Source organism: Rhamphochromis longiceps, linkage group LG15, assembly GCF_057381845.1.
Source record: "Rhamphochromis longiceps isolate RC_006_pf linkage group LG15, R_longiceps_female_GT1.1, whole genome shotgun sequence".
Lineage (NCBI taxonomy): Eukaryota > Metazoa > Chordata > Actinopteri > Cichliformes > Cichlidae > Rhamphochromis > Rhamphochromis longiceps.
Window position 1 is genome coordinate 17,763,671 of NC_140571.1, and position 24,924 is coordinate 17,788,594.

The 24,924-nt window shown below is 38.8% G+C and overlaps 2 protein-coding genes across 5 annotated transcripts in view; one reads left to right on the plus strand and one right to left on the minus strand.

Annotated features, from left to right (window-relative positions):
- The window catches only part of ryr3 (ryanodine receptor 3), a 112,013-nt gene extending 98,840 nt beyond the window's left edge, over positions 1–13,173 (minus strand). For all 4 annotated transcript variants that reach the window (XM_085383107.1, XM_085383106.1, XM_085383105.1 and 1 more), the window contains exon 1: positions 13,065–13,173. In XM_085383107.1, coding sequence (XP_085239233.1) covers positions 13,065–13,112 — 48 coding nt within the window. In that variant the 5' untranslated portion in view covers positions 13,113–13,173. The remainder of the gene's footprint in view (positions 1–13,064) is intronic.
- Positions 13,174–15,884: 2,711 nt separating this feature from the next.
- Positions 15,885–24,924, plus strand: part of LOC146652492 (uncharacterized) — a 28,430-nt gene continuing 19,390 nt past the window's right edge. Inside the window, exons 1-2 of the mRNA XM_085382813.1 lie at positions 15,885–17,559; positions 21,815–21,987. Coding sequence (XP_085238939.1) covers positions 15,885–17,559; positions 21,815–21,987 — 1,848 coding nt within the window. The remainder of the gene's footprint in view (positions 17,560–21,814; positions 21,988–24,924) is intronic.

Genomic DNA, 24,924 nt, shown 5'->3' on the forward strand with positions numbered 1-24,924 from the left:
GTCTGTTATGTGTAAACAACACTGGTCCATCCCTTGAGTTAGGTGCATTTTTGTGCATGAATGATTCATAGGTTAGGGTTAAACAGCTTAAGAAAAACAAAAGAACAACAACAAAATAACTCCTCTGAAAATGGTCAGCTACAAAAAAAAACCAAAAAAAAACCCCACCCAAAATCCCCCCCCCCAAAAAAAAAAACAACAACTTTTTAACCCTTTCACTTATAGTGGTCACTACAGTGGATAGCTATTCAAAGGCTGTTTTCTTGTATTTGTGTCAGTGTTGATGGTATACTTGGAAATACCAAATTCATAAGTCAAAACATATGTTGTCCACCTAAATGGATGTAAAAGAAACTCTCTGAAAAGTACATGTTAAAAAATGAAGTTCAAAAATAGTTTTGTCATGCCTAAAGATGAATAAAAAAAAACTTAAGAAAAAAATCCTGCTTGAGGTTGTCATAATTCATGCATGAAAGGGTTAAAGACCTTCAAAAAGCTCAAGACTAGTTTGAAGAATGAAAATATACAATAAATTATCTCCTTGGAAGCAAAACATAAAGAAATGAGGGGTTGTTCAAGACTGTTGCACAGTGCAATATATATTGATGAGGGCAAACATCGCTCTTCTGGCTGCTGGTCCTGTGAAAGACTGACCAGTGACTTTAATCCTACTGAAGGCTTTGATCCACATGAGCAGCAACTGGATTAGTTGACCTTAAGTGGCAGCAAGTACATTTCACCAACTTTAAGTTTAAACACAAGAAAAGCAAATTTCTAATGCCTCACCACTACTGAAATACAGCTAAAACAATGTCAGAAATTAATGGATAAAGAAACTAACAATTGGATTTTTAAGAAGCATTTAAAAAAAAAAACAAAGTTGTGGTTTTAAAAATATATTTTGGTCGTTCTATATGATCCAAGTGAAACAATCCAGTGAAATGTCATGGTGAAATAAGTAGGTGGTAAAACTGGCACAGTACTGCATATGGGCATCATTTTAAAAACCCACAATCCAAGTGTGGGCTTCAGGGAGGTGATTACTGATAGCAGAAAGCATCAGTATTGCCTCAGAATCAATGCTGCAGCTTTCTTTCTAGTAGTGTGATGGAGGAAACACAGTTTGCTCTTACAGGCTACAGATGGAGAAACTCAATACGGCCACAGGATGACCCAAGACTTGTCACCTCTTTAAAATCAAGTAAATACGGCTCTTTCTTTTCAGCTGTTTGGAATTCTGGTGGCCTTGTGAAAGTAATGGGGCCTGGCACCATTACCAGCATACTATATTTACCCTAGGGTGACTTGACTATGACCAAATCACAGATGGCTTTTTAGTGAAATTTTCTGTTTGTTAGTAGGAAAAAGTTGCAATACAAGTTGAAACTCCTTCACTGAAGACTGGACAACTATTACGGATTTGTGCATATTTGAAATCAATAAAATCAGACAACCACAGTGTCTTCCAGAGCCAGCTTCACTTTGATAGTGTTGCTTTAGAACCAGAAGTGGTCAGAGTTGCACTGAGATCAGGAATCTGCATAAACTGGATGACAAACTGTCATCTGAGCAGTGTGAAGCAACAGGAGGAAGAGCAGAATGGACGATGGTTCTAAATAAAAACAACCACAGGGGACACTGTAAGGAGTGAATTTCTCCCATAAAAATCCCATCTCTATGATCAGTTTCCCAAAAGTAATGAAATGGCCATGTGTGGCCACAGCCAAGACACTTTAAGACACTTTCTGTCTGTCTCTGCACTCTTGACTTGATTCCAAGCCAGAGAATCTGGTGAATCTAAGGCAAAGTGATCCCTGTAGAAACAGCGTGACCATCTGCTAGACAGCTAAAGACCAGCATCATTACTATGTATAGGGCCCTGTCCTGTAGCAGGAGGAGGTAAATGAGGGTTGGGTGGCTGATTCCTCAGCTTTCAAGTGTAGAGCGGGAACTTGACCCTGCCCACACCGAAACCAACCCCACCCGTCCTCTGAATCCTGTGAGTTTGACACATCTCCAATCTAAAGAATACAAAATCGTTTCTTACACTGGTTAGAGATTTCCTTGTATGACCACTGGAACTGTGTTGACTCTCTATCAGACTTGCAGCATTTCCTACACTCTTTTTCTTCTTCTACTTCAATAACTGAACAGCCAGCCTGGCTCAACAGACAGCAACAGGTGGGCGTGTGTGCGCTGCCTGATGCATCCACCAACTGACACCCGAGAACTCCCCATGCTCCAGCATACCAAATAAACTCCCACAACTCGCCCGGCGCTGCCACCAATGTGAACTTGAGAAAAGGTGAATCTGTTCAATCCCTCAGTGTTTCTATTTTGATATGCAGGCTTTGCACACGTTCAGTGGAGATCAACACAGACAGGCTTTGGTGGTTAGAAATGTAAGGAAATCAAGGAAATCCCAGCACATTCGTCTCCTTGTTCACACTGCCTCAGTGGGTAGTCTGTCAAAATTGCCCTGTCTGCTCGGGAGTCATGTTTCTCATAAATGTCAGGCAGGGTGCTAAGTACAGATTGAGCTACGAGTTTTCAGTGAAGCTTAGCTAACAACATGGAGAGCAAAGCAGAAACAGTGTAGATGTGTGAGAACTACAACCTGATAAGCTTGATATACATTGATGTTGATGCCCATCTGATATCTAAGTTTCTGATATGGAAAAACAAGATTTTTTCATAAACAACTGCTTTTCAGATCTAAAAATTTCATTCATTCATGACTGATCAGTCAACTCCAAGAACTTCACTATAAGTGAGGATATTTTTCACAATCTCACAACCTTATGTTAATTTTTTTATAACCTTGAAGTGCCTTGGGTAAAAAGAAAATGATAAGAGAAAAGCCTGACAGACTGTAGTAGCAGTGAGAAATAGTACTTGAAGAAGACAGGAGTACTGAAAACCTGATAAATTAGTAATCTGACATTTTACTGTAGCTTTATGAGCATTTTTCAAAAGCCAAGATGCCCCTGAAGGTAGAAATAATCTTCTGCACTGAATGAGAGCTAATGACCCAAGTCAAAGACTCAGTGTTTCTGGTTAATGGGCGAGGTACGTCAGATTAGGCCACAGCCTGTTTTCTGCTCTGCCTCAATTTTTGTTTGAGACAAACTGAACTTTAGCAGAACAGTCAGCTGCAATGTTATATCTGTAGCTTCTCAGTCTTTAGTTGGTCTATCTTAAGGAATAAATGATGAATTGAAGCCCAATTCATTCTTGACTGTCTTGATACTTAAGGTAAAAAAAAAATCTTTAAAATTATATTAATGCTCAAATTACAGTACGCCCAACTCAAACAAAGCAAAAACAAACAAACAAAAAAACAAACAAAAAAAAAAAAACATGATGGTATAACACCATTCACACCTGAAAAGCTATTTGGCTTTAAGATTCATGAAATCGCTCCATCCTTGAATCTCACACAAGTATAAAACCTGGAATCCAGTTATTGATTTGATCTTACATTTATTTAATCTTTATTCTTGTCATGCAAAACATACTCATTACAATTAAGGTGTTTTGTTAAAAAACAAAACAAAAGACAAATAAATGACAGCATTGTCCAAGAAGGAGAAAGATGTCCTTTCATTCCAGATGTTTAATCTTCCACAGAAGTCCACAGCACTCCCTCCTGGAATAACAATTCATCATCTATACAAGTCTGTGTGTGAGCAGCAGTAGCTGTTACACTCCGTCAGTCAATGTTTTGAGTCATTAACAACAAAAGCTAGCCTCCCTTCTCCCTTTACTTATAAATCTCTTAACAAAACACACATTCAGCCTCAGAGCACAAACAAAAATCATTCAGCATAAAAAAAGTACAGAATAATTTATAGTCGCTGAGCAGTAAATTATTAGCTATGTAAATTATTAACATTTCATATTGACAGAAAGCATAATGTGTTTTTCCTAAATATAAGGGAGAAACATTGACCTTTGCAGTCATGCTTCCTGTGTAGTCACTTACTGCTCCAGCCCTCCTGTCAATTCTCAGTCATCTTGTTGTTTGACAGGCAAATCTTGCTGTAACTCGTCTAATTTCACTTCTCTTGACAATGTGTAGCGGGGCCCTGAACTCAGTCGGTTTTGATTTAACTCTAAGTTTTACCTTTTTCTCCTCTACCATCTACTGGTCTATAAAAAAAAACAAAAAACCCTGGAATTCTCACACTCGACAAATGTGTTGTTTTTCATTTATATTTAACCTTTGTTGCAGGTAGCAGCTATTTTTAAGAAAAGCTGGTCAAGATGGGGTTTCAGTTTTACAGCCCGACACAACATTAGGAAAGAGTTATACTGCACAATAACGAGTCCCAAAGTACAGAAACAAAAATCAGCAAAAACAACCAATCAGCATTCAACTTATTCAAGATAGTTTCCAATTCAATTATACCAGTTTTTAAATAAAATAAAATAAAATAAATTTAAATTCTCTTCATAGAAAGCCCAGGTCATTTTTTTAAATTCTTGAATGCATAAGTGCCATATTGGATGTAATTATATAGTTACTTTCAGCTGCTCCCTTATCACAAGGGGTCCACAGCAGGCAGCTCCGCATGTTTGACTCGACAGATGTTTTAGACCAGAGGCCCTTCCTGATGCAAACAAAAACAAAAACATTTGTTCCCCCACCGCAGGAACCTTTTGTTTGCCAATCAAATGTGTAAACCACTATGAGTATGAGTCATATACAAGATATGAATCAATCTGTCTGTAATAATCTGCTTTAGATCCTCTACCTTTAACGCAACCCTCTCATTAAGCCAACTTTCTTCTGATTGGCTGTCTCTCACAAACCGAGGGTTTAAACAGCAGCTGGGTGGAGCAGCTGTTTACACAGCCAAAGCTGTGTGCCTGTTACTATATCACTAACATGATATAGTAACAGGAGTATAAAAAGCAAAGTCTGAAGCTTGAGTGCTCTATCCATTTTTGGTGTTTTTACATATAATGCTGAGCTTATTGTTTTAAATCTATAATAGTATTCATAGCCGTGAAAAAGAGAAGAAAAACATTATAGTTTATCTGTCAAACACTTTAAGTGGCTGAAGGTGAAAACTTTCCCCCATCTCTCTCTTTCCACTAGAGAAACAACGGATCTGTCTGGATTTAAGACATGACTGGAAGATTAATTTTAATCGCTTCTATAATATCGCTTTTACACTCAGTAAACTACAGAGGAAACTGAAGCACTTTTGTAAAATAATACTCAATTAAACTCATTTAAGCTTCTGTCATTTGTAGAAAACAATGAAACGCTGATGTCATGTATAATCAATACATCATTTATTTTGTTCTTGTTGTCGTCATCTATAATTACTGCCATGGGGATTTTCATTAAAAAAAACAACAAACCTAACCCTTAAGAAAATATCACAAAATATAGTTTGAACTTATCTGACAGTCTTGGAGAATCCTTGAGGAAAGTCTTTTTTTTTCTTCTTTTTTTTTTTTTTAAATGAAACATGTCTTCAGCACATGTTTAAAAACAAAAAAAACAAAACAGGAATCTCGCAGGCCTCAGGAGCTACACACCGATTTGTCATTGAAGATGCATTTTATATTGTACAGTCACTGTCACGCTTAACTTGGATGTATATTAAAGTCTTTTATATGTGTAGGTGTTCATATGCAAGTTTGTGTGAATACCTGAGATAACATCATGGCTCAAAATGAATAATGCACCACACATCTAAGCTCTATATTTAAAAAGAAAAAGAAAAAGAAATAAAATTCTGCATTCAGGTAGGTTTTGCCCAGCGGTACACTGCCATGGATCACAGACCCCAAGATTTATATGGTGTCCTCATAACAAATTGGATTTTCTTGGCTTAGTTTGTATGCATATTGCTTTAGAGCAGCTTCAAATAATAGAGGCCACCATGCGTGCAAGGCCGAGACGTCCACCTCAGCAGAAGCGCTGAAAAATCGCGCGCGGGGGGGGGGGGGCTTGAGATGGAACTGGGGAGTCTCTCGGTCTATCATCCTGTCTGATGAGATAGAGTGGACACAGGCAAAGTGTAGTGGGTTGTGAGAAGATTGTGTATGTGTGTGATCGTGAACTGAGAACCAGACAGGAAGAGAATTGCAGATATCAGGTAAAGAGAAGACTTTCACCTGAGACTGACTTCAGCCTTCTTTTATCCCTCTAAGCACTCAGCTCCTAGCCTATAGCATCAGGTGTATTAGTCCACATGCTGTCAGCGCTGAGTGTGTCAAATTTGATGCAAATTTTAGCTCTGATGCTACTGTAGCCTCACACATGTTAGGGCAAATACAGCTTCTTCAGAACACATTTCACAAAGGTCAAATTTTAATTCCTCTGACAGACTGGACAGCTGTGGCTCAATAGAAGACGTGACAGGATAAAATCATTGAGCATTTAAGCGTTTTGCCATAGATCAGTAGCAGTCTGAGACAAGGTAAACCTCCCTCCGCACAAAGGCTAGACATGAATTCCAAATCCATCCTGCTGCAAGATGTCATTTCTACACTGCACCCGCCATGGCTGGATGCACACAACAAATAGAAGTTCACTGAAAAACCGATGACGAGAGAATTACTAGCGACATGACAAACATAATAATTATTTCTAAAACAGTGGAACATCTAAAAATGCTATTAAATGGTGGGATCAGTAATGTAAACAATACTTCTATTTCTGTTTATTTAAAATGACGTGGAAATGAGTCCTTGAACTTTATTATTACTGTAAAATGCACTTGGCACCCAACTGACTGTATGCCAAGGTGTCCCTGTAAAAATGCTTATATGCTCAGCACACTTAAAGCTCCTATAAAAAGAACTTGCGTCAAATGGCAAAGAGAAAATAATTAACTGCCATCTGAATCTGCAGCTCTGCTCATCTCAAAGGAGTTTTATCGTAAAGTACAGTTTATTGTTTGGTAGATTGGCTTGTTTTAGTTCACTCTTACTACCTTGAGTGCTGCTTCCACTCCAGGCCGAGGGGGGGGGGGGCATATAAATCTCTCATGCAAAACAACTAAAACAGTCACTGTATGAAGTGTTCTTGTAGGTTCTTGTAGTTTGGAGAAAAAAGAAAAGGAAAAAAAAATAGAGAAAATACCCTCCTGAAGCCTTAATTAATCCTCTTTTACCTAAAATGCTAACTGGCTCCTGTAGGAAACACCATTGTGGCCAAAGATGTAACAAAAAGCTAAACTGTGCTGCGCTTAACTGAAAATGAACTACATGACCTAAGAGACACTTAAACTTTAAGAGGCTCGGTGCCTGCACCTTTTGCTGTCCTCTGTTGATTAATGAAGGCAATTATTTAGGTTGAGAGTCCGCTCACGCTGCTGCTGCGCCTACTGGGATTCGCATGCTGACTCTACCTGGACCCCCACAGCAACTTGCTGCACAACGTCTGAAGCTGAAACTGAACAGTCTATCCAAGACACAGACTACATTTGCTTGGATTCCTGGTTGGGATATGAAACTCAAGGCATGTAGGTTGAAATTATGTTGCTCTATAAAGTGACTTTAGAGATAATTATTGATTATGACTGCATAATGTTTGCTCATTTAACTGGTTACATCTTATGGGGACAGCATTTTTGTGGGATAGCAAAACAAGGCATAGCTGTTTTAAAAGCAAAAACAAAATATGAAACTTTTACATGCAGCTTTTTGGGAATGAACACTTACATAAGGTCTCCAGGTGAAGGCATACCCAAAAGCCTCACACTGGGTTAAGAGACAAGAGCCTTTCCCTCCCTCCTTCATGTTTTATGGGCATTACATAAGCTGTTCAACACTAGTTAAAATGGCTGGAAACTGAATAATGAGAAGATTAGGTATCACTAGCTTTAGCAAACAGAAGAACAATGAAAGACAGACATTTTCCTGCTAATGCAACTCCACGTGAGCTTATATCTATATCATCTTGTGTGACCAATTCATTTATTGTTCAGTTAAACAGCCCTAGTTTTGCATGTAGAAATCTAAAGCATGGAGAAGAGTTAGTGCACGACCATTACATCAAGGTTGTGTAAATGGCGAGGATGGCAGCAGCCTCGCTGTCCTTCAGTTCTGATGACTGTAAAGAACTGGACCTGCCAGAGAACACGCAGTTGCTTTGCCATCACAGCGTGTTCAATCAATACAGAGGAAATCCTTCTTATTCAATTTAGATCAAGCTCAGGGAGGTTCACCTGAGGCTACAGGACAACACTCCATATCTTATTAGAGAGACAAACTTTGCAAGGGCGCCAACTAGTGCAACATGGAACATGCTCCATCCTTCAATCAGGCTGCAGTGCCACTTATTCTGTTGTGTATGAGTAGACAGACCTGTTATATTTCTTTGAAGCCCGCTTGAAGTGGATAGTTCATGCATTGTAGTGCTTTGTCTCTATGGACACATCCCGAGCGGTCACAAAAAATTGGCAGGCGCACAGATGTCTGCATGAAGTCTTGCTCTCACATGCTCAGTGGATCCTTGCAGAATCATGATATGGAAATTTTAACATGCCCATTACTTTTCAGTATTGTTGGCTATGCTAGATTTAGTCATCTGCTATAAATGCAAAGCTGCCTCTGTGAAATTATTCATTATTAGTTATGGGGACAAGCAAGACAGAATATGTGGTCTCATTTTTCTCCAGTTTAGTTTGTGAGTAGCTCGAAATCAGCGTTGAACGGCATTACACTTCATTTACTGTCAGATATGGAAGCCATGCAGGACCATAATAAACAAAAAAAGAAAATGAAATGCCACACCTGTATTTCCACATTAACGTGTGTTATTTAAAAAAAAGAAAATGCAATAATCGCCATTATTCTGTATCCATATTACATGAAACAGGAGAAGCTGTTTACACTTTATTTTCAAATAGTTTTAGAAACGATATTCAAATATTAAAATGGAAAGTTAAATGGTATACATACACACAATGCAATTTATTAAACATTCAGCAAGCATTTCCATAGTGAAACAGTTAGAAACTGCATCTGCTTGCAAAAAAGGTGAATGAAATTGCACCATTGTATTTTAATTTCTTTTTAAATTGACAAAACATCTGAATATTTCCCAAAGTATGGCAGCTTATAACTTCAAAGATTATACCTTTTTAACTTTAAGATACATAAAATATTCATAAAGAGGTGTGAAAATTAAACACGCAAATTATATTGTTGCATTTTCATCTTTGCTGAGCACTAAAATGACATTTTCAAGAATACAGGATTTAATTTTAACGTTGCCTGAAACAGATTTTCATATTCAAATACCTAACCTTAAAGAGTCGATGCAAAACCACTCTAGAAAAAAAAGAAAAAGAATAAATGTTATGTGCACTCTACCCCACTCATTAAGCACCACAAACAGTTACCCTTACTCTACATGAAGAGATCCTCCAAGATGTAATCTGGTAATTATTTACTCACTTTAAGTTGGATTAAACCTAGTTTTAGACTATTTTTCCCCTTTGAGGAATTTAGCTTTAAGTCTTGGACTAAGATCAGTGCATATTTTCTGCAAACCTACTCAAAATGTTTCAACCAGCACCTACCAACACGTTTGATTTGAAACCTGAAAGAACAGTGACACTGTCCATTACTTTGACACACTAAGCTTCAGAAATAGCTGTATATTACTATGTGGTTTAAGCATTTGATTTCTAAATGCTACTTTATCCCCATAAAAATGGTGTTAAAGTGCCATTGGTGTTGTGCGTCCCCGGCTGAAGCACTGCCCCTGGTGTGGTTTAGTTTAGTGCCAGGCGAGCAAAGCTATATGTGCTGTGGAAGCATCATCTTTAAAAAGGCTAAATTTAAGCCCCTCAAGTCCTCGCCTTGGTATGCAGAAGGCTGCCAGAACAACATAAACTCCAAATAAGCCCAGAGGAGCTACTGGTGGACTGCAAGCCTTGAACACCTGGCTTAAAAAGTGCAACAGCAGCTCACCTGGACAACACAGGTTTTATTATTTATTTATTTTTAAAGTGTGTATAGTGCAAACATACCAATAATACTTCTACAAAGAAAGCCGCAGCTGAACAGGTTAAACCCAACCCAACTGATACTGTAGCTATTCCTGTCAAGCTTTCTCATGTGACACTGCTGCATTTTACAGAGATAATGTTGGAAATTTTAATCAGATTGGAAGCAAAACAAACCAGGCTTCTTGTTTTCAGCCACTGGCTGAACAAATAATGTTCTCTGGCAGATTTTGTTGTTTAATTATTCCAACTTATTTATTTTTCAGGCAAAAACTCCACTAAATGTTCTTACGGTAGTATGAATTTGAAGACTATAAACATGATTGTGGTAAAAGACCCAGGAAAAAAAGGAACCTACTTTTATTAGACCTGGGTCATTATTCTTTCATCCTAAAATACATCCTTAATTTATCAAGCTTGCATACTTACTATGTTTTTAAAACTATGGCTTTTAGGAGAATGATTAGCTTATAATGTGTCTGGTCATTTACTACAAACACTGCTTGTAACTCTCTCTGCTCTCAGGAGAAACGAAATGCATAAATCAGTGCCTAAATACTCCTTTTTTGTATTTCCAGTGGCCAGAGTTTAATAATGATTAACTGACATATGTTAACAGAGGAGTGTCAATGAATAAACCTTAATCCGATCCAAGTCATGAACTCAATGACTTTTATTCTAAATGAAACGCTCAAAGAAAGCCTGGTCTCAATCAATGAATGCATCATTTCATTGTATCATAAGGTGGAGTATTAATCATCTCCCTGAATCAAAGCAGAGAGTAAGCTTCGGTGGTACAATATTAAGTTTCAGAAGCAACTGCTGTCTTCACCTTTGACAGCGAAACTCTCATGACTGCCAGCTTTCTCAAAGTTACACATCAGCAGCGTTGATGCTTAAAGCAAATCACAATGTCTGGGCCTCTGTTACCATCTGACAAGATGAATCCAAAGCTGGACACTTTGCACATTTGGCCATTTAATTACATTGTTTCTTATGTTTTGTTTTTCCTTAAAATAGCAGCTGCAATTACCAAATATTTGGTCGGGTAATTATTTTCCTTCCATATCCATAACAAAAGCCATACTACAATGTCACTTGTTGGCAACAATCATTTAAAAACTTTTGACCGCTACCTTCACAAAAGACACACCACTCGTGCAAAGGCTTATCCCTAAATGTTCAACAGTTTGTAATGGGGTGTATTTCAATTAGCGCTCTTATTTTAAGGCTTCCTGTGGGGGCACGTTTCTCTCACCACAGAGGTTTGATAACAAGCCCCCCCCTCACAAATCGCTGTTGTCATCAAATAACTGGGATGCCATTGTGACAGTAGAATCTGAGAGGCATGTGTCAGCATATCACAGGCTTCACAAATAGTGGGAGCTGTTAAGAACAAGGTCCCGCCTACTGCTCACAATCAGACAGACCTCTGACATATAGATCAGAGGTCATTTATATATCACCATCTCTGGGGCATCGAACTTAAACACTTAAACTCAATGCGACTTAAAAGATCTTACTAGCTATGAAAGCTGCATAATCCAAATATTTGTGGCTCTGGATGAAGTCTCAAAACAAGCCCTCAGTTTCAGCACAATCCTTGACTGTCTAGATTCTAAAAGATCCAAAGAGGGTCTAATGAAAATGACTAAAAGTTCCTTCTTTGAAAATAAGAGTCTAGAGGTGTGAGTGATTATTATAGCGGCTAAACTTCCTGGATAGATGCAGTTATAACCAATTTGTCTCCAACAACACATCTAACATTATGGAAGAATTACATTACAATGGCTGGAGGGGTATTTCTACAGAGGCTTCACTTTCTCTGACATCCTGTTGCTTTCCTTTAATTTGTGTATAAAATTAAAATCTATCAGCAGACGTCTGAAACTTGCCTGACTTATGAAATACGTCACAGCTAACAAGCATTAACTTGCTAAATATAGCAGCTCATTCTGCAATTCACTGCAACTTTGATGTCAATCTACGAATTATTAACAGTGACGAATTACAGAAGAATGGAAATCAGTGGCTGCTTGAGCAAAAACATGTACTGTAAATCATTTTGGTACCACTTCAAAAACAGTTAATTTTTATGTCAAGTAAGAGTATTTCTGATCTTTATAATCTCATTAAATTTCTCATTTAGACAACAGATTAACAATAACTAGAAAATTGGCCAATTACAATATATCCAACAACTGAAAAACTCTTTCCAATGTGCAAATCAGCAAAAAGTCATCTAAATGCCTCCTGAGATTCAAACATAAATAAAAAATAAAGCTTCATAAAGAAGTATAAAAAAAATTGTAGCCATCGCTTCTGTCCATGTTGTGGGAGTCATATTATTGCTCACGCAACACCAGGGTCACAAAGCTTCAACAGATAATAAGAATACGAGCGCGGTCAAACCGCTACAATAGCTTTTCCCACCACACCAACATACAAGCTGTCATATCATTTACAAGGATATCTGCTGTGCATAACCACGCAGAGCAGCTACACCGTAAGCAATCTGCGTCAAACAACTAAAATAGTAATCGCAGAGGGTGGATTGCGTGTGAGCACAACTTATTGAAACTCTTCTCCCCCAGGCAAAAGAATATAACCATACAAAGTCAAAACAGCAGCGACTGATTGTGTGCGTTGGGCGAGGGGGGGTGGGCAATGTTTCTCGAGAAATCCAAAAAGGGATGATGGGTGGATGAAAATGAGCAGGGAATGCGTTATTAAACGACATGATGGTGTTCACCTTTTTTTTTTTTTTGCCCTTGCACCTGCAGACGGGTCTCATTGAGATTCGCCTCATAAAGAGTCACGTCGACAGGTGCGCCGTGGCCGCGGGGTGCAGCGTGCAACCTGCGGCAACTTCCACAATCATTAATCATGCATATGCGAAAGCAAAGTTAACCACCGGCAATGCGTTAACAAAAACTTCCCTGATAATTCCCCTCGGATAAGAGATTTCTTTAATTCACGAGCCGTCTGCTGCCTCTGAATGCGTTAATTGGCGACAGGAGACTGTGAAGTGTATGATGTGAATTGGTTCTATCTGTCCGCACCGAGGAAATTTTCTTTACTTACAGTTCTCAAGAACTGGATCTCATCTTCCCCTTCTCCGCCCTCAGCCATGGCTGTGAAGGAGCCTGCTTAGACTCTGGAAGCCACCACTGACTGCTGGCAGAAACGCGATGCTGTGCCTCTCAAGCCGATATTAGCAGAGAGCACATCCACAGCCATATAGGGCAGCCCGGCCGAGCCCCCCTCCACTCCTCTCCTTCCTACTCCTCATCCACTCTTCCTCCTCCTTTCCCTCCCCTCTCCGCGCCCCGACGCCTAGCAGCAGCAGTGCGGATCAGCGGACGGACGGGGCATCAGGGGACGAGCTCCCGGTGGTGCTAGTGGTGATGATGATGATGGCAGCTGATGCTCTGGTGCGTACGAGGATGGGTCCTTGTGCTAAAATAGTATTACTTTTAAAATGTTTGCGGTTTGGTCTCACTCCCTGTCTGATAATGACGCATGCTGGTCTTGACTGGCAGCAGTGGAGCTGAATGCAAAGTTCTGAACGTCCCCGTCTCTCTGTCTGCACCACCATCCTCCCCCCGTCTCCGACACTTAGCAGTTTTTTCAAAAATCTGGAGACTGGTGTAAATTTAGTTTCGAGAAATGCTCTGCAATGTATAACTTAAAAGTGTAAAAAAGTATAAAGAAAATATAAAGTTATGTTTTCACAACGTGGAATCAGTGTAGAGACTTTTAAAAAAAACTTTTTTTACTTGTTTCATGTTGAACATACCTAAAGTGTTGCTTCATTACGTGCTTAAATGCCTGATTTTATGTGAGGAATATATATATATATATATATATATATATATTGTGCTTAAATGTAGTCAGGTTTTCAGAAAGAAATATCAAATTCGATTATAACATATTTATTGCATAAAAGTTGTCTGGGTGTGAAATATTTCACTCACAGTATAACTTGATGCAGTGCAGATTAAATGCAAAAAAAAAATAAAATCAAATAACTTGATATAAAAATTAAGGATTACTGCTCGTGATTCAAAATATTGTGCATGACCAAACTGGTATCTAACTGGGATTTGACTTCGAAGCATTTAACATCCGTCTCTATGCTAAGTAAAGCATTTACAGCATTAGTCAGGTGTCAGTCATGTGGGTTTGAAAAAAAAAAACGGATCATGAGAAAACGCACTCCACATCATGTCAAGACATGACTGACATCTAGTGGTCATCTTGTGAGGTCCCGGTACATTTTATCACGCATGATCTGTTTAGTTGTTTTCACATTATGGCCACAACAAAAGAATAAATGTCAGTATCATCCAGGAAATTCTGCTCTTTCTTCATACAGTTTAACTAAACTCTCAGTCACTTTTACTGACTCTTTGTACAAGTTGCAACACTATTTACACATTTTCCCATTTTTTCCAATTATGCAATCCTTCTAACGTCTGGTAATTTCGTGGCCTGTTTGACTGTCTTTGACTTGCTTATCTGCTCCAGTGTCTTTATAAAAGGGATATGGTACTCTAATGGTAAAGAATACTCTTTACCATTAGAGTATTCTTTTTTTTTTTTCCTGTTTTGGGAAGTGTACAGTGGCCAGGTCTGAAGAGATAGCAGCACTGGCTTGCATGTGCATACATTAATATCACATAATAGGAGATTAAAATCACTTCACAACAACTGTTGTTCCGCATTAAATTTGACACCCTGTTATGCCATTTTTGCATAATCAGATTCATAAGCATCCATCTTCTTTGTCACAGGTATTATTTTTTGTAAAGTTAGTAGCAGTATGAATAGCAGTTTGCTTTCTGTAAATGTTTCTGTGATCCATCAAAGACAGCTGGCCAGTAGTCAGATTAGCCTGACCAGTGTCCAGCTTGGCATGGAAAACAGTTGGCCTAAATACAGTCTCTGATCACTGGACTTCTGCAAGGGCAGATGTGAGTTAAATAATGCAAGTTAAAACTGAGATAAATCAGAACATTTGACAGCAGAATTTCTCTGAGTTTATTCTGAGGTGATGAAACGTAAATAAATACTGAACAATGGGATGTTAGGACTGGAGTGAAAATGGTGTAAAACAGCATGAACCAATATTGAACAACTATGCAATTCATGGTTTGTTTGTTTAATTTATAATATCAAACACCTTTTTGTTTTTATACAACATTATTATTAATTTTACTTCAATTTAAATCATATCATATATTGTCCTGTGGAGCATAGCTGTCTGTTTCACAAGGTTTAGTCAATACACCAATTTTTAACCCTAAAGTGATAGCCTAGTACAGAGATAAAGCATAAATATACTCCTGCAAAACTCTGTGATAACTATTTTGTCTTTCTTTCAGTATAGTTTGAATTCAAGAAGATTACAATAAGTCTAAATCCCCATCCGCCGTCTGTTAGTTTTTCTGCTTCTGTCAGTACCTGTCAGGCATCAGGGAATTAGTGGTAGTGATCTTTAGGTGATCAGCCAATAGAATTTGTCAGAATTTTCAGCTTGCACCAGTGATTGGCTGATCCTGTTGTATCAGTGGGCGTGGAGTTGTCAGTTACCTCAATGTCACAGTAAGTGCAGCTGAGTGCAACAGAGGGGTGACCTGGTGCTTCAAGGAGAGACACTACTGTTCGCTACGAGTAAGTGGACATTTATCCATTTATTTTCATCCTTTTATCCTTTTTTTTTAGGTTTGCAATCATTAATTAGTCATTTAAAAAATATATTTAAAAAATGAGCAAAACATAATTAACTTATTGTTAGAGTGTGTAACTGTAAGTCTACACAAGTTCAAGTACTTTTTTAAATGGTCTGAAATAAATGTTTCTCTGTTCGTCACTGATCGTCTGTGATAATTAAATAAAACCATGCAGAGGACTTATAGCAACTTACACCTCTATAGACCCATCAAAGAGAGGAGCTGCGTGAGTCCATCCCTCTCCCCTTGCAGGAGTCTATCGTCCCCCTCCAAAACCCCCGCCAGCTTCCAACAAAAACTGTTTTCTAAGCGCTGGGAGGAGGGTCCAGCTGAAACAGCAATGCTTGGCCACGCAGACAAATCTGGCCTCACAGACTTTAAAGAAACCCTCAGAGCATTGGATGACTCATCTGAGAGCTGCTGGCTTACAGAATTGTTACCGTTGTGTTCAGATTGCCAGGCTTTCATGAGCATGGGCAACCAACTGGGAACCAAACCTAAGCCAAATTGTCACAGTTACACAGAAACTTGGGATGCTTTATCAAACTCCCCCAGAGTCCAGATATCTTGGAAGAGAAGAAGAAGAGCTGAAGGGCATGTTTACACCAGTGACCTTCAGGATAACCTCAAGATGGTGTCCGGGACTCCACGGGCACCTCTGAAGGCAAGGAGACTGAGGAAGCTCCAGAGGTTGAGGTCTTCTTCCTTTGAGGAGTGGGATTTTGAAGAAGAGAGACCTATCATTTGCACTCCCACAGTAAGAAGGAAGAAAATTATTAGGAGAGAAAGAGATGATATAAATACTTTAACGCACGAGTTAAAGCCACTCTGGAGAGTAAAGTTGCCTAATACTTCTTCTGCAAGCTTATCTAGATCAAAGAGCGAAACAGTCCATCTCTCTCCCAGACAGAATATGTCTGAAGAGGAAAAATATACTCCTACTGACTCGGACACTGACCTTTCTGAATATGACAATGAGATGTACTCAATGTTTTTCTCCAACACTAGTATGGAGGCAAAGAGTAACAAGACTGCAAGCCAAAAACAAGATGAAGAGAAGGCAGACATAAAGTCCTCTCAGCAGAGGCTTGAGGTGATGGGGCAGAGAGCTGCAGCTCGGCGAGTAATGGGCAAAATTGAGGAGGTGGAAGGAAGAATACGCCGGGTGAGTCTCACCAGTTTGGACTGGATCAAGGAATGTCATAAAGGAGAAGAAGAACCTTACTTTCTCTCAGATGGATGGAAGACACAGGTGTCACTGCAGAAAAGTCGCAGAGCTGAAATCAGTACTCAGTCCCCACTGGAGGACCAGAACAGGGAGTCCAGTGGGGACAAGCCTCTGTTTGTTGAGGAGCTTTGTGCTCTGGGTGACGCTCTGAGACGGAGTCTGCAGCAGGCCCTGAGGATGGAGGGATCAAAAGCAGAGAGTGAAGGCTTTAAAGAGCCCGAGGAGACTTTTTGTGAGCAGAGCCACACAACAGAAGGGTCTCTGAATCCACAATCACCTCCTTACCTCATCAACTCTGTTGTGCCAAACAATGCCTCATCACATCCTCTTTTAGCAGGTGGAAAAATCTCTCCTACGCCCTCTCTGTCTGAAAACCTGGAGGTTTCTCCAATTAAATCAAGCAGCTTAGAAAGACTGTCCCCCATGCTGCCGCCTATGCTCATATCCAGACTGAGCACAGATGATCAGCAAGCAGAAACATCACACAGAGTTTGGACTGAACCACTTGAAGACACCGCAATTATTTGTGGGGCTCGAGACGGTGAACGTGCCAGAGAAAGTGATCACAGGGACACTCAGGAGCAGTTTACAGAGAAGGATTATCTGCTCTCTTCAGGTAAAAATGTTAACAAAAAACAACAATTTAGATGGATGGAGGCTGTCAAGTGGTAGGTCATTGTAGTGATATGATAGTCTTACCCAAAACTCTAATTTCCAGAATAACTGGTGGAAGCACATTAGAATTAAAACAATGGTAGACGGTGGAATTATGACTATTTCATGGTATTTATATCTTGACTCTGATAAAAAAACAAAAAAAACATAAACTCTGTGCCATAGAATACACTGTTTTATTGGTAGTACAACATATTTTATGTGGCATAAAAACTCCTTAAAAACAACTGAAATGTATTGAAAGAGCTATATGAAGCTATGCTGTTGGATGCCAACTTGCTGTGCACAAATCAGACTTTCATTTCTCATGTTACCCATTCCTTTGGAAGTGTTGTTATGAATTGAATGAGTAATGGGAACAGTTGTTATATGTAGCTGAGTGCTGGCTGGAGCTGATAGGTAAACAGGACCATAGCTGGGCTTTATCCAGGAAAATTAAATGGTGGAAAGCTGGGTGAGGAAACTGTTACGCTGACAAAGATGTTATGGAGATATTCGTGAGACATAAAAATAAAGAATTACTTAGATATCAAAAGATAAAGCAAGCAGCGTAGTCTATAACTTGAGGCTGTTAATAGATATTATCCATAGTGTTACTGCAGTGTATAATATGAAGAGACGAGCCAGGTTTTTAATACTTTGGCACAGTAATATTCAATCACAGTCCCAACTATTTTACTGCTAACTGCAGAGGTGGGTGTGGGGCAGAGGAGTTAAAGCTTTGATGTATCGCAGTTTATCCTCAAAAGCATATTTTCTGTAGTTTCCATGAATCCTGTCAAGTAGAAAGTGAAAGGTGTAATGAACTATTTTAAAAAGGTCATACCATAGACGTCACACTGGGCTCTCTCTCAGATAATCTTTCGTGGTCATTAAACATAAAGTGGACTAAGCTGAATAAAATACCTTCAGAAGGTTCTCAGCAGGAGTAAAGTGTGTATGTGTGTGTGTGTGTGTGTGTGTGTGTGTGTGTGTGTAAGAGCTCAGTTTAACTATTAGTAGTTGATTAGTGAAGTGAACATTAGAGGAAGAGCAGATGGTGTTAGAAGTGGTACATGGTGAGGCCTGACTGTCAGATTTAAACATTGATTAAAACACTGATACAAATGCTCTAAACGAAGTCTTTGTGCAATCTCATCCACTGCTGTAGTCTTCTCTGGGTTGTTAAACACACACGCACATCAGATCTAACGGATGTGTGGCAGTCTGTGAATAATGACCCCTTGCTGCTCTGACATACCATCATAACTGAGTAAGCGTGTGTTCATTCAGGCACAAAGTACCGGAGAGCACCTGATTTGGACACACTTGTAATCACAGATCTGTTCTGACTGAAATGTGCCATAAAACAGCTCGTGAACACCAGTTCAGAGTCAGTATCAAACCTTTGCCATCCTTCTAGTCCACCGGGTTTAAAATAAGTATTCAGTGATAAAAAATGTGAATTAAAAAAAATATGTAGCCTCGTTTAAAACAGAAAGAAAACAAGGAGGGGAAATATTAAAATCAAAACACAAGGTAGCCTAGTCAGGAAGGAAATATATAAAGTCAAGTGAAAAAGAACGTGTAGTTTCTTGGAGCATGACTCTAATCTTAGGGTGATTTTGCTGTCCTCTCCTGGGAAGCTTGAAGCGGTCATTAAAATTTTTCAACTGTTAATAATCTTCTTCATCATGGAACGATTGATGTCAAACTGTTTGAAAATGTTCTTATAACTCTTCTGAGTATAGCAGCAATTGCTGGTATGTTTCCTGTGTGGCATTGTGTTAACACACCTAAATGCTCGAGAGGAACCTGCCAAATCTGCTGTGACACAGGTGGACACACTTGCTGATGATTAGTAAACCAAGTGCATGTTAATGCATCAGCAGTACCTGCAAAATAAAACAATTAATAAATAAACATCAGCTAACAATCCATCTATTCATCCATCTGTCCGTCTGTTCATTCATACATTTTTTTTTTATCTACTTAAGCAATTTATAAGCTAGAGCAGGGGTGAGGAACTCCAGGCCTCAAGGGCCGGTGTTCTTGTGTCCTTGATCCAGCAAAGCTGATTCAAATGGCCAGATTACCTCCTCAACATGTCTTGAAGTTCTCCAGAGGTCTGGTAATGAACTAATCATTCAGGTGTGTTGACTCAGGGTGACATCTAAAACCTGCAGGGCACCGGCTCTTGAGGCCTGAAGTTGGACACCCCTGAGCCAGAGCCTCTCCAAACCGACAATGAGTGAAATGTTGGCTACACACTCAACAGGTCTCTAGTCTCTCACAGATCATAATTCTGTATGACATTTTATAAGCTACAAATTATTTGGCCACAAAATCAAAATTTGAATGTTGTGAAAAAAAAAACCCATTTTTAAATACCGAAACATTATCAACAATAGTTTTATAACTTTTAATCCGAGTGTGCACTCAAATCCATCAAACGTCTTTGATGTTTATAGGGAGAGAGATGAAGATGGTATGATGATGGAGTATTTTCAGAATTTGGGATCAGTTCAACTGATTCCAAATTCTTTAATCCTTTTTCAGTAAATGATTAATAGCAGGAAACTGCTGGTCTTTTCACTTTGAAGTCAAACTGTGCAGCCAAATGGGCTTCAAGCCTGTTTTTAAAAACTAACAACTCTTTTACTGTGCGGTGTCCATATACAGACAGTGTAGATTTAAATTATTTTATTTAAATATAAAATAATTTAAATTAACTCTTTAGGGAAATACAAAGGGAACGCTTGAACTCATTTGTACATGGAAATACTTGTTAATAAATGCATGTTTAGCAGAGTCGAGCATTCCCTCAGATCAGCACAGACTCTGTTGTCTCGCTTCATTTTTGTAGCAATAAAACTCTGTTCAGACCAGGCAGCAGGGCTGCTAGCTGAACAAATAGGATTAATTCTCTAAGCTTTGTGAAATACAACCAATGTGTGGAGGACGGCGATTAGTGAGAGGAGAAGAAAGATATTCAGAGCCTTCTGGGGGTTATCTTCATAAATCCAGTTTTCTGTTCAGTGTGGTCAAACTCGGGGCGATAGCACATTTCTATAAGCGGTTTAATGTTCTGGAACGGTTATGTGTCCTCTGAAAGTGACACAAGTGTTTCTGATAGCATTTTATCTGAAAGTATACTCACACATTTACTACAGTCAAGCTATCATTAATGTATTTACTTAGGATCTGTGTTTAAATACACTGTTGAGATATTTGCCCTGTGCATTACTGTTTTGCTTTGTTTTCTACCTAATGTTTTACTTTCATTTCCACTAAATTGTATGTTTTATCACTTTACAGGTTGAGATTTTTGCAAACAGAACATATAAAAAAATATAAAACTATAATAACAGCAATACATTTTATAATAATAATTAGAGTTATATATAATAATTGATATAAAAAATCAGCCCCACCTAAACTAAGTACAAACTGTAAAATTATATTTTCCATTAATACATCAGACAATGTATGTCTGTGTTTTTCGGCACTGAGCACTCCCACATTTTTTAACTTTAGGTACATTTGATTGATTATTTTCTAATAAAATTTTAAATCTTGGTTTTTATTTGTAATTTTTCACTGTCATGGCTCAGTATTTGAATACTTCCTTAATCACTGGCTTAATCGTCACCTTTGAGGGAGGAAATTAATGTAAACACACACACAGCTGCCTTTTACTGAATCTGGTATTTTTCCTTTCCTGACCTTTCCTGAAGTCTGTGAGAACCATTATTATATGGACCAATGTGGGATTAAAACAGTTCAGAGTGGCAGTCTTGGCTATATACTGATAAGCATTCATCATGTTGTGGAAACTCTGGAACATCTTTAAATTTAAATTCAAATTATGAAGCTGCATAAAACCTTCTCTTCCTCTCTAGACTACTTTTAATGGTTGTTGAATTTGCTCATTTGCATAAAGAATCAATCAGCGCTTAATTCCTCATAGAGCAGGAGTGAAATTTTGTCTTGTTTATGAAATGCTAAAGGTTAATGTAAGATTTCTTAGCTGAAGTTCTTTGTTACATCCTCATGGTGACACTAAAGCTTAACATGCAGCATTTGCCAGTGGTGTGCAAAATTAGTTGGGCTTCAAAGTTTAAAATCAGCTCTCTACCTGTGATATTAAAAGACCTACAATAAACTAAGACAGCCTAATTTGCTTCCAAAACTAATACAAGGTATCTTTTCTCCAGATGAAGCTCTGCAGAGGCAGGAGGAGATCTGGCAGCAGGAGATCGAGGAGTCTCTCTCTATCTGCAGGTCACTTTCCGATCCATCCAGACCCAAACACATTGATTTCCTGCGCATCACTGCCCCCGATGATGACATCACTGACACACCCACACCTGTGCCCCAGGATTTGAGGGTGAGTAGAATGAAAAGTATGTGCTCTGAGCTCATCTCAACACAGCACAGAGTTTTAGAGTCTAAAGGTGGATGATGATGATGATGATGATGATGATGATGATGGAGCAGTTGAAAACAGCAGCCACTTTTGCAAAGTATTAATGGCACTGGTATGTCAGTTGTAGGATCAAGAGGCTGTGTTCTGTATATGGCATTAGGAGAGTGAGGCATGTAAGCATGGAGCTCTACTAGCTCAGAATCAGACTCAGAAAACTTTATTACTTGCAGTCTGTGCTCTATATTTAAGAGCAAAAATAAATCAGTGGGAAAATATTTTTAATTCAGTTGCATTGAGAGTGCGGTTAACTGCTGCGATTAACGGCTCACTGTGCAAGAATACGAAAGCTGTTTTTCCCAGAACGTAATTTAATTTCAACATACTGCACACACTCTTCATTCTGCATGTGTGAAAAGTTACAAAGAGTCTAAGTGCCGTTATTGTGATGCCTTAATCTAATTTCAGTGCCGTTGTTCTCTGTAAACCTTCCTGAAATAAATCCCCGTCTGCATCAGTCAGTGCTGCATCACTATGGCAATGAACTTGTCCTTGCTTTACAACTGTGTAAATCCCAGCCTCATGAGCCAGTCCAGGGCTACAAAGAGCTCTGTGTTCCCTGTAGTTGCATAATAGAAGGGATTTAACGCAACTCTGTAAGTGCATTGTAGGAGAGACGATAAGCACTAATAAATTCAATACTTCCTTCCTTCTGTGTGCGTGCATGACTAACTTTGCTGAAAATATTTGAAGTTTTGTTTAATTGTTTTGGCATTTTGAATCTTTATTTGACAGTATGAAGAGAAAAGAGTAAAGCAGAGAGAAACAGGCAGGAAATCATCTGGGACAGACAGGTGTTCTGTTTAAGATTAAAAGAAAAGATTACCGAACAGAATATGAAGAATTGAAAATATCACTGAAGTTAGCATGTGGTTACTTCTGTAATGGGGTATTGTACATATTACACATGTTGTTCCCACCACATGTGTCACAAAGAACTTTCCATCTATTCCCCCCAATGCCCCCAAACTGTTCACACTGAAGGTGCTATAATACTTTGAAGATGTAATTTACATGGGATGAAAAACAAATGCACATGTTCAGCAACAATATGCAGTAATATATAGCTGTCACTGCCACTTGCAAGCAGGCCAATAGTCTGTTTATTGATGTGCTCTTCTTATACCCTTTATCTGGGACTTATCCAACTGCAGAGTCACTAATGTCACTGTGTGTGTAACCCAAGTGGCTGATTTTAAGTGGCTCACCATTTTCAGTGAGATTTGTGCATCCATTTGAAAGCGGAAACTGATTCTATTTTATACATTTAGAGGACTACAATGCAATCATTTAATTTAAGCTTTAAATATTTTGTTTAGTTGTGTGATTGAAGCTAATTTCCCCTTGTGGGACTAATAAAGGTATCTTATCTTATCTTATCTTATCTATTCCTTCTGTTGTGGACGCAGTGAACTGTAGCAGTCAGTACAGTCCTAATTTATATTACAGCCTGGAGATTTATAATCCAGCACACACTGTAGTTGTTCAGCATGAAGCTAGATGATTTTTAATCTCACAGGATTTTATGGATGCATTCCTGTTTCATAAACATACAAACTCACATAAAGGCCACAGTGTCCCTCACCAAATGAATGCAAAAAACCACCTTATTAGTATTCATAAGCTTTAGTATAGCCCTATTAAGAACTCATTGCAGGGTGTGTAGGCATGCATCAAACATATGGAGTACGATATCTATTAGAGAAATGTACACAGTGTAATTTGATACAGTAAAGATGTTATCACAGATGAGGTTTGTCACTAACCTGTTGCCTCTGATAACATTCAAAGTAAATAAGGGTGGATCCCAAGAGCTAAGAATAACTCAAACACAAAGGAGGAAGTTTGGACTCTTATTTTGATATTTTGTGTTAAGCAATCTACCCAGTACTAATAGTAGTGAAGATATTAGTATGAAGATAGTGGTCATTAACTCTACTACCTAATTTTTCATTTTATTTAGGATAATTAGTTGTTTTTGCTTTTTTTAAACATATATTTTAACAGCATATTTGTTTGCTGATTTAATTATGGCCATTTGGTGACTTTCCCTGCTTATTACCTTGTTTTGTTTGGATCTGTGTCACCAACTTGAATGTTATTTCAAACCTACTTACTATTCTCTGCTTATTTATTCAATTTATGCAACTATTTTATTTATAGATCAAGTTTCAGAATACTCTAACTAAAACATTCAAGTGAAAACTGTCACTATTTTCACTTTTCGTTTCCCGAAACTTTAAACAAACCTTCTCTGTCGATTGATCCTGTATGCAAGTTTCAATATGAGCTGATTAACAGTGCCGTGTAGGTGGGGTTAGACCCGCTGGGATGCCCAGATTAGCCAAGCATTGCTGTGTACCTGCAGGGGAATTGAGAGACCTCCCTGTAACTGTGGATTTACAGGCCAAGCATTTAGCAAGTGATCCCTGGCAGTCCTATTTACCCTCCTTCAGCTCTGGGTGTGGTGCTCCTCCATCTGTTCTGCGTGGCTTCCTTTGCCATACGGCTCACGGATGTCAGGGTGTTGTCGGAAACAACGGCTGGACACACCATCTGTTTCCAATTACTCTGTGACAATCCACAGGATGATGTCCAAGGTGCTGCTCTGTAAACTACTATAGCAGGTACAGAAGAGCCGGAGGGAAAAAGGAGCTGGAACTTAACTTCAAATGTGGCTGAGCTGAGTCACTCCACCACACAGAGCCATGGAGCTGAGCTTGGAAACCTTTTTTTTTCCATGACTGGATTTCTCTCTTGCCATTGGTCAGTCTGAGTGACTAACAACTACTTCCAGTTTTAGGTTTGGAAAATTTGCACTTTGGAAAGGCAAAAAGGCAC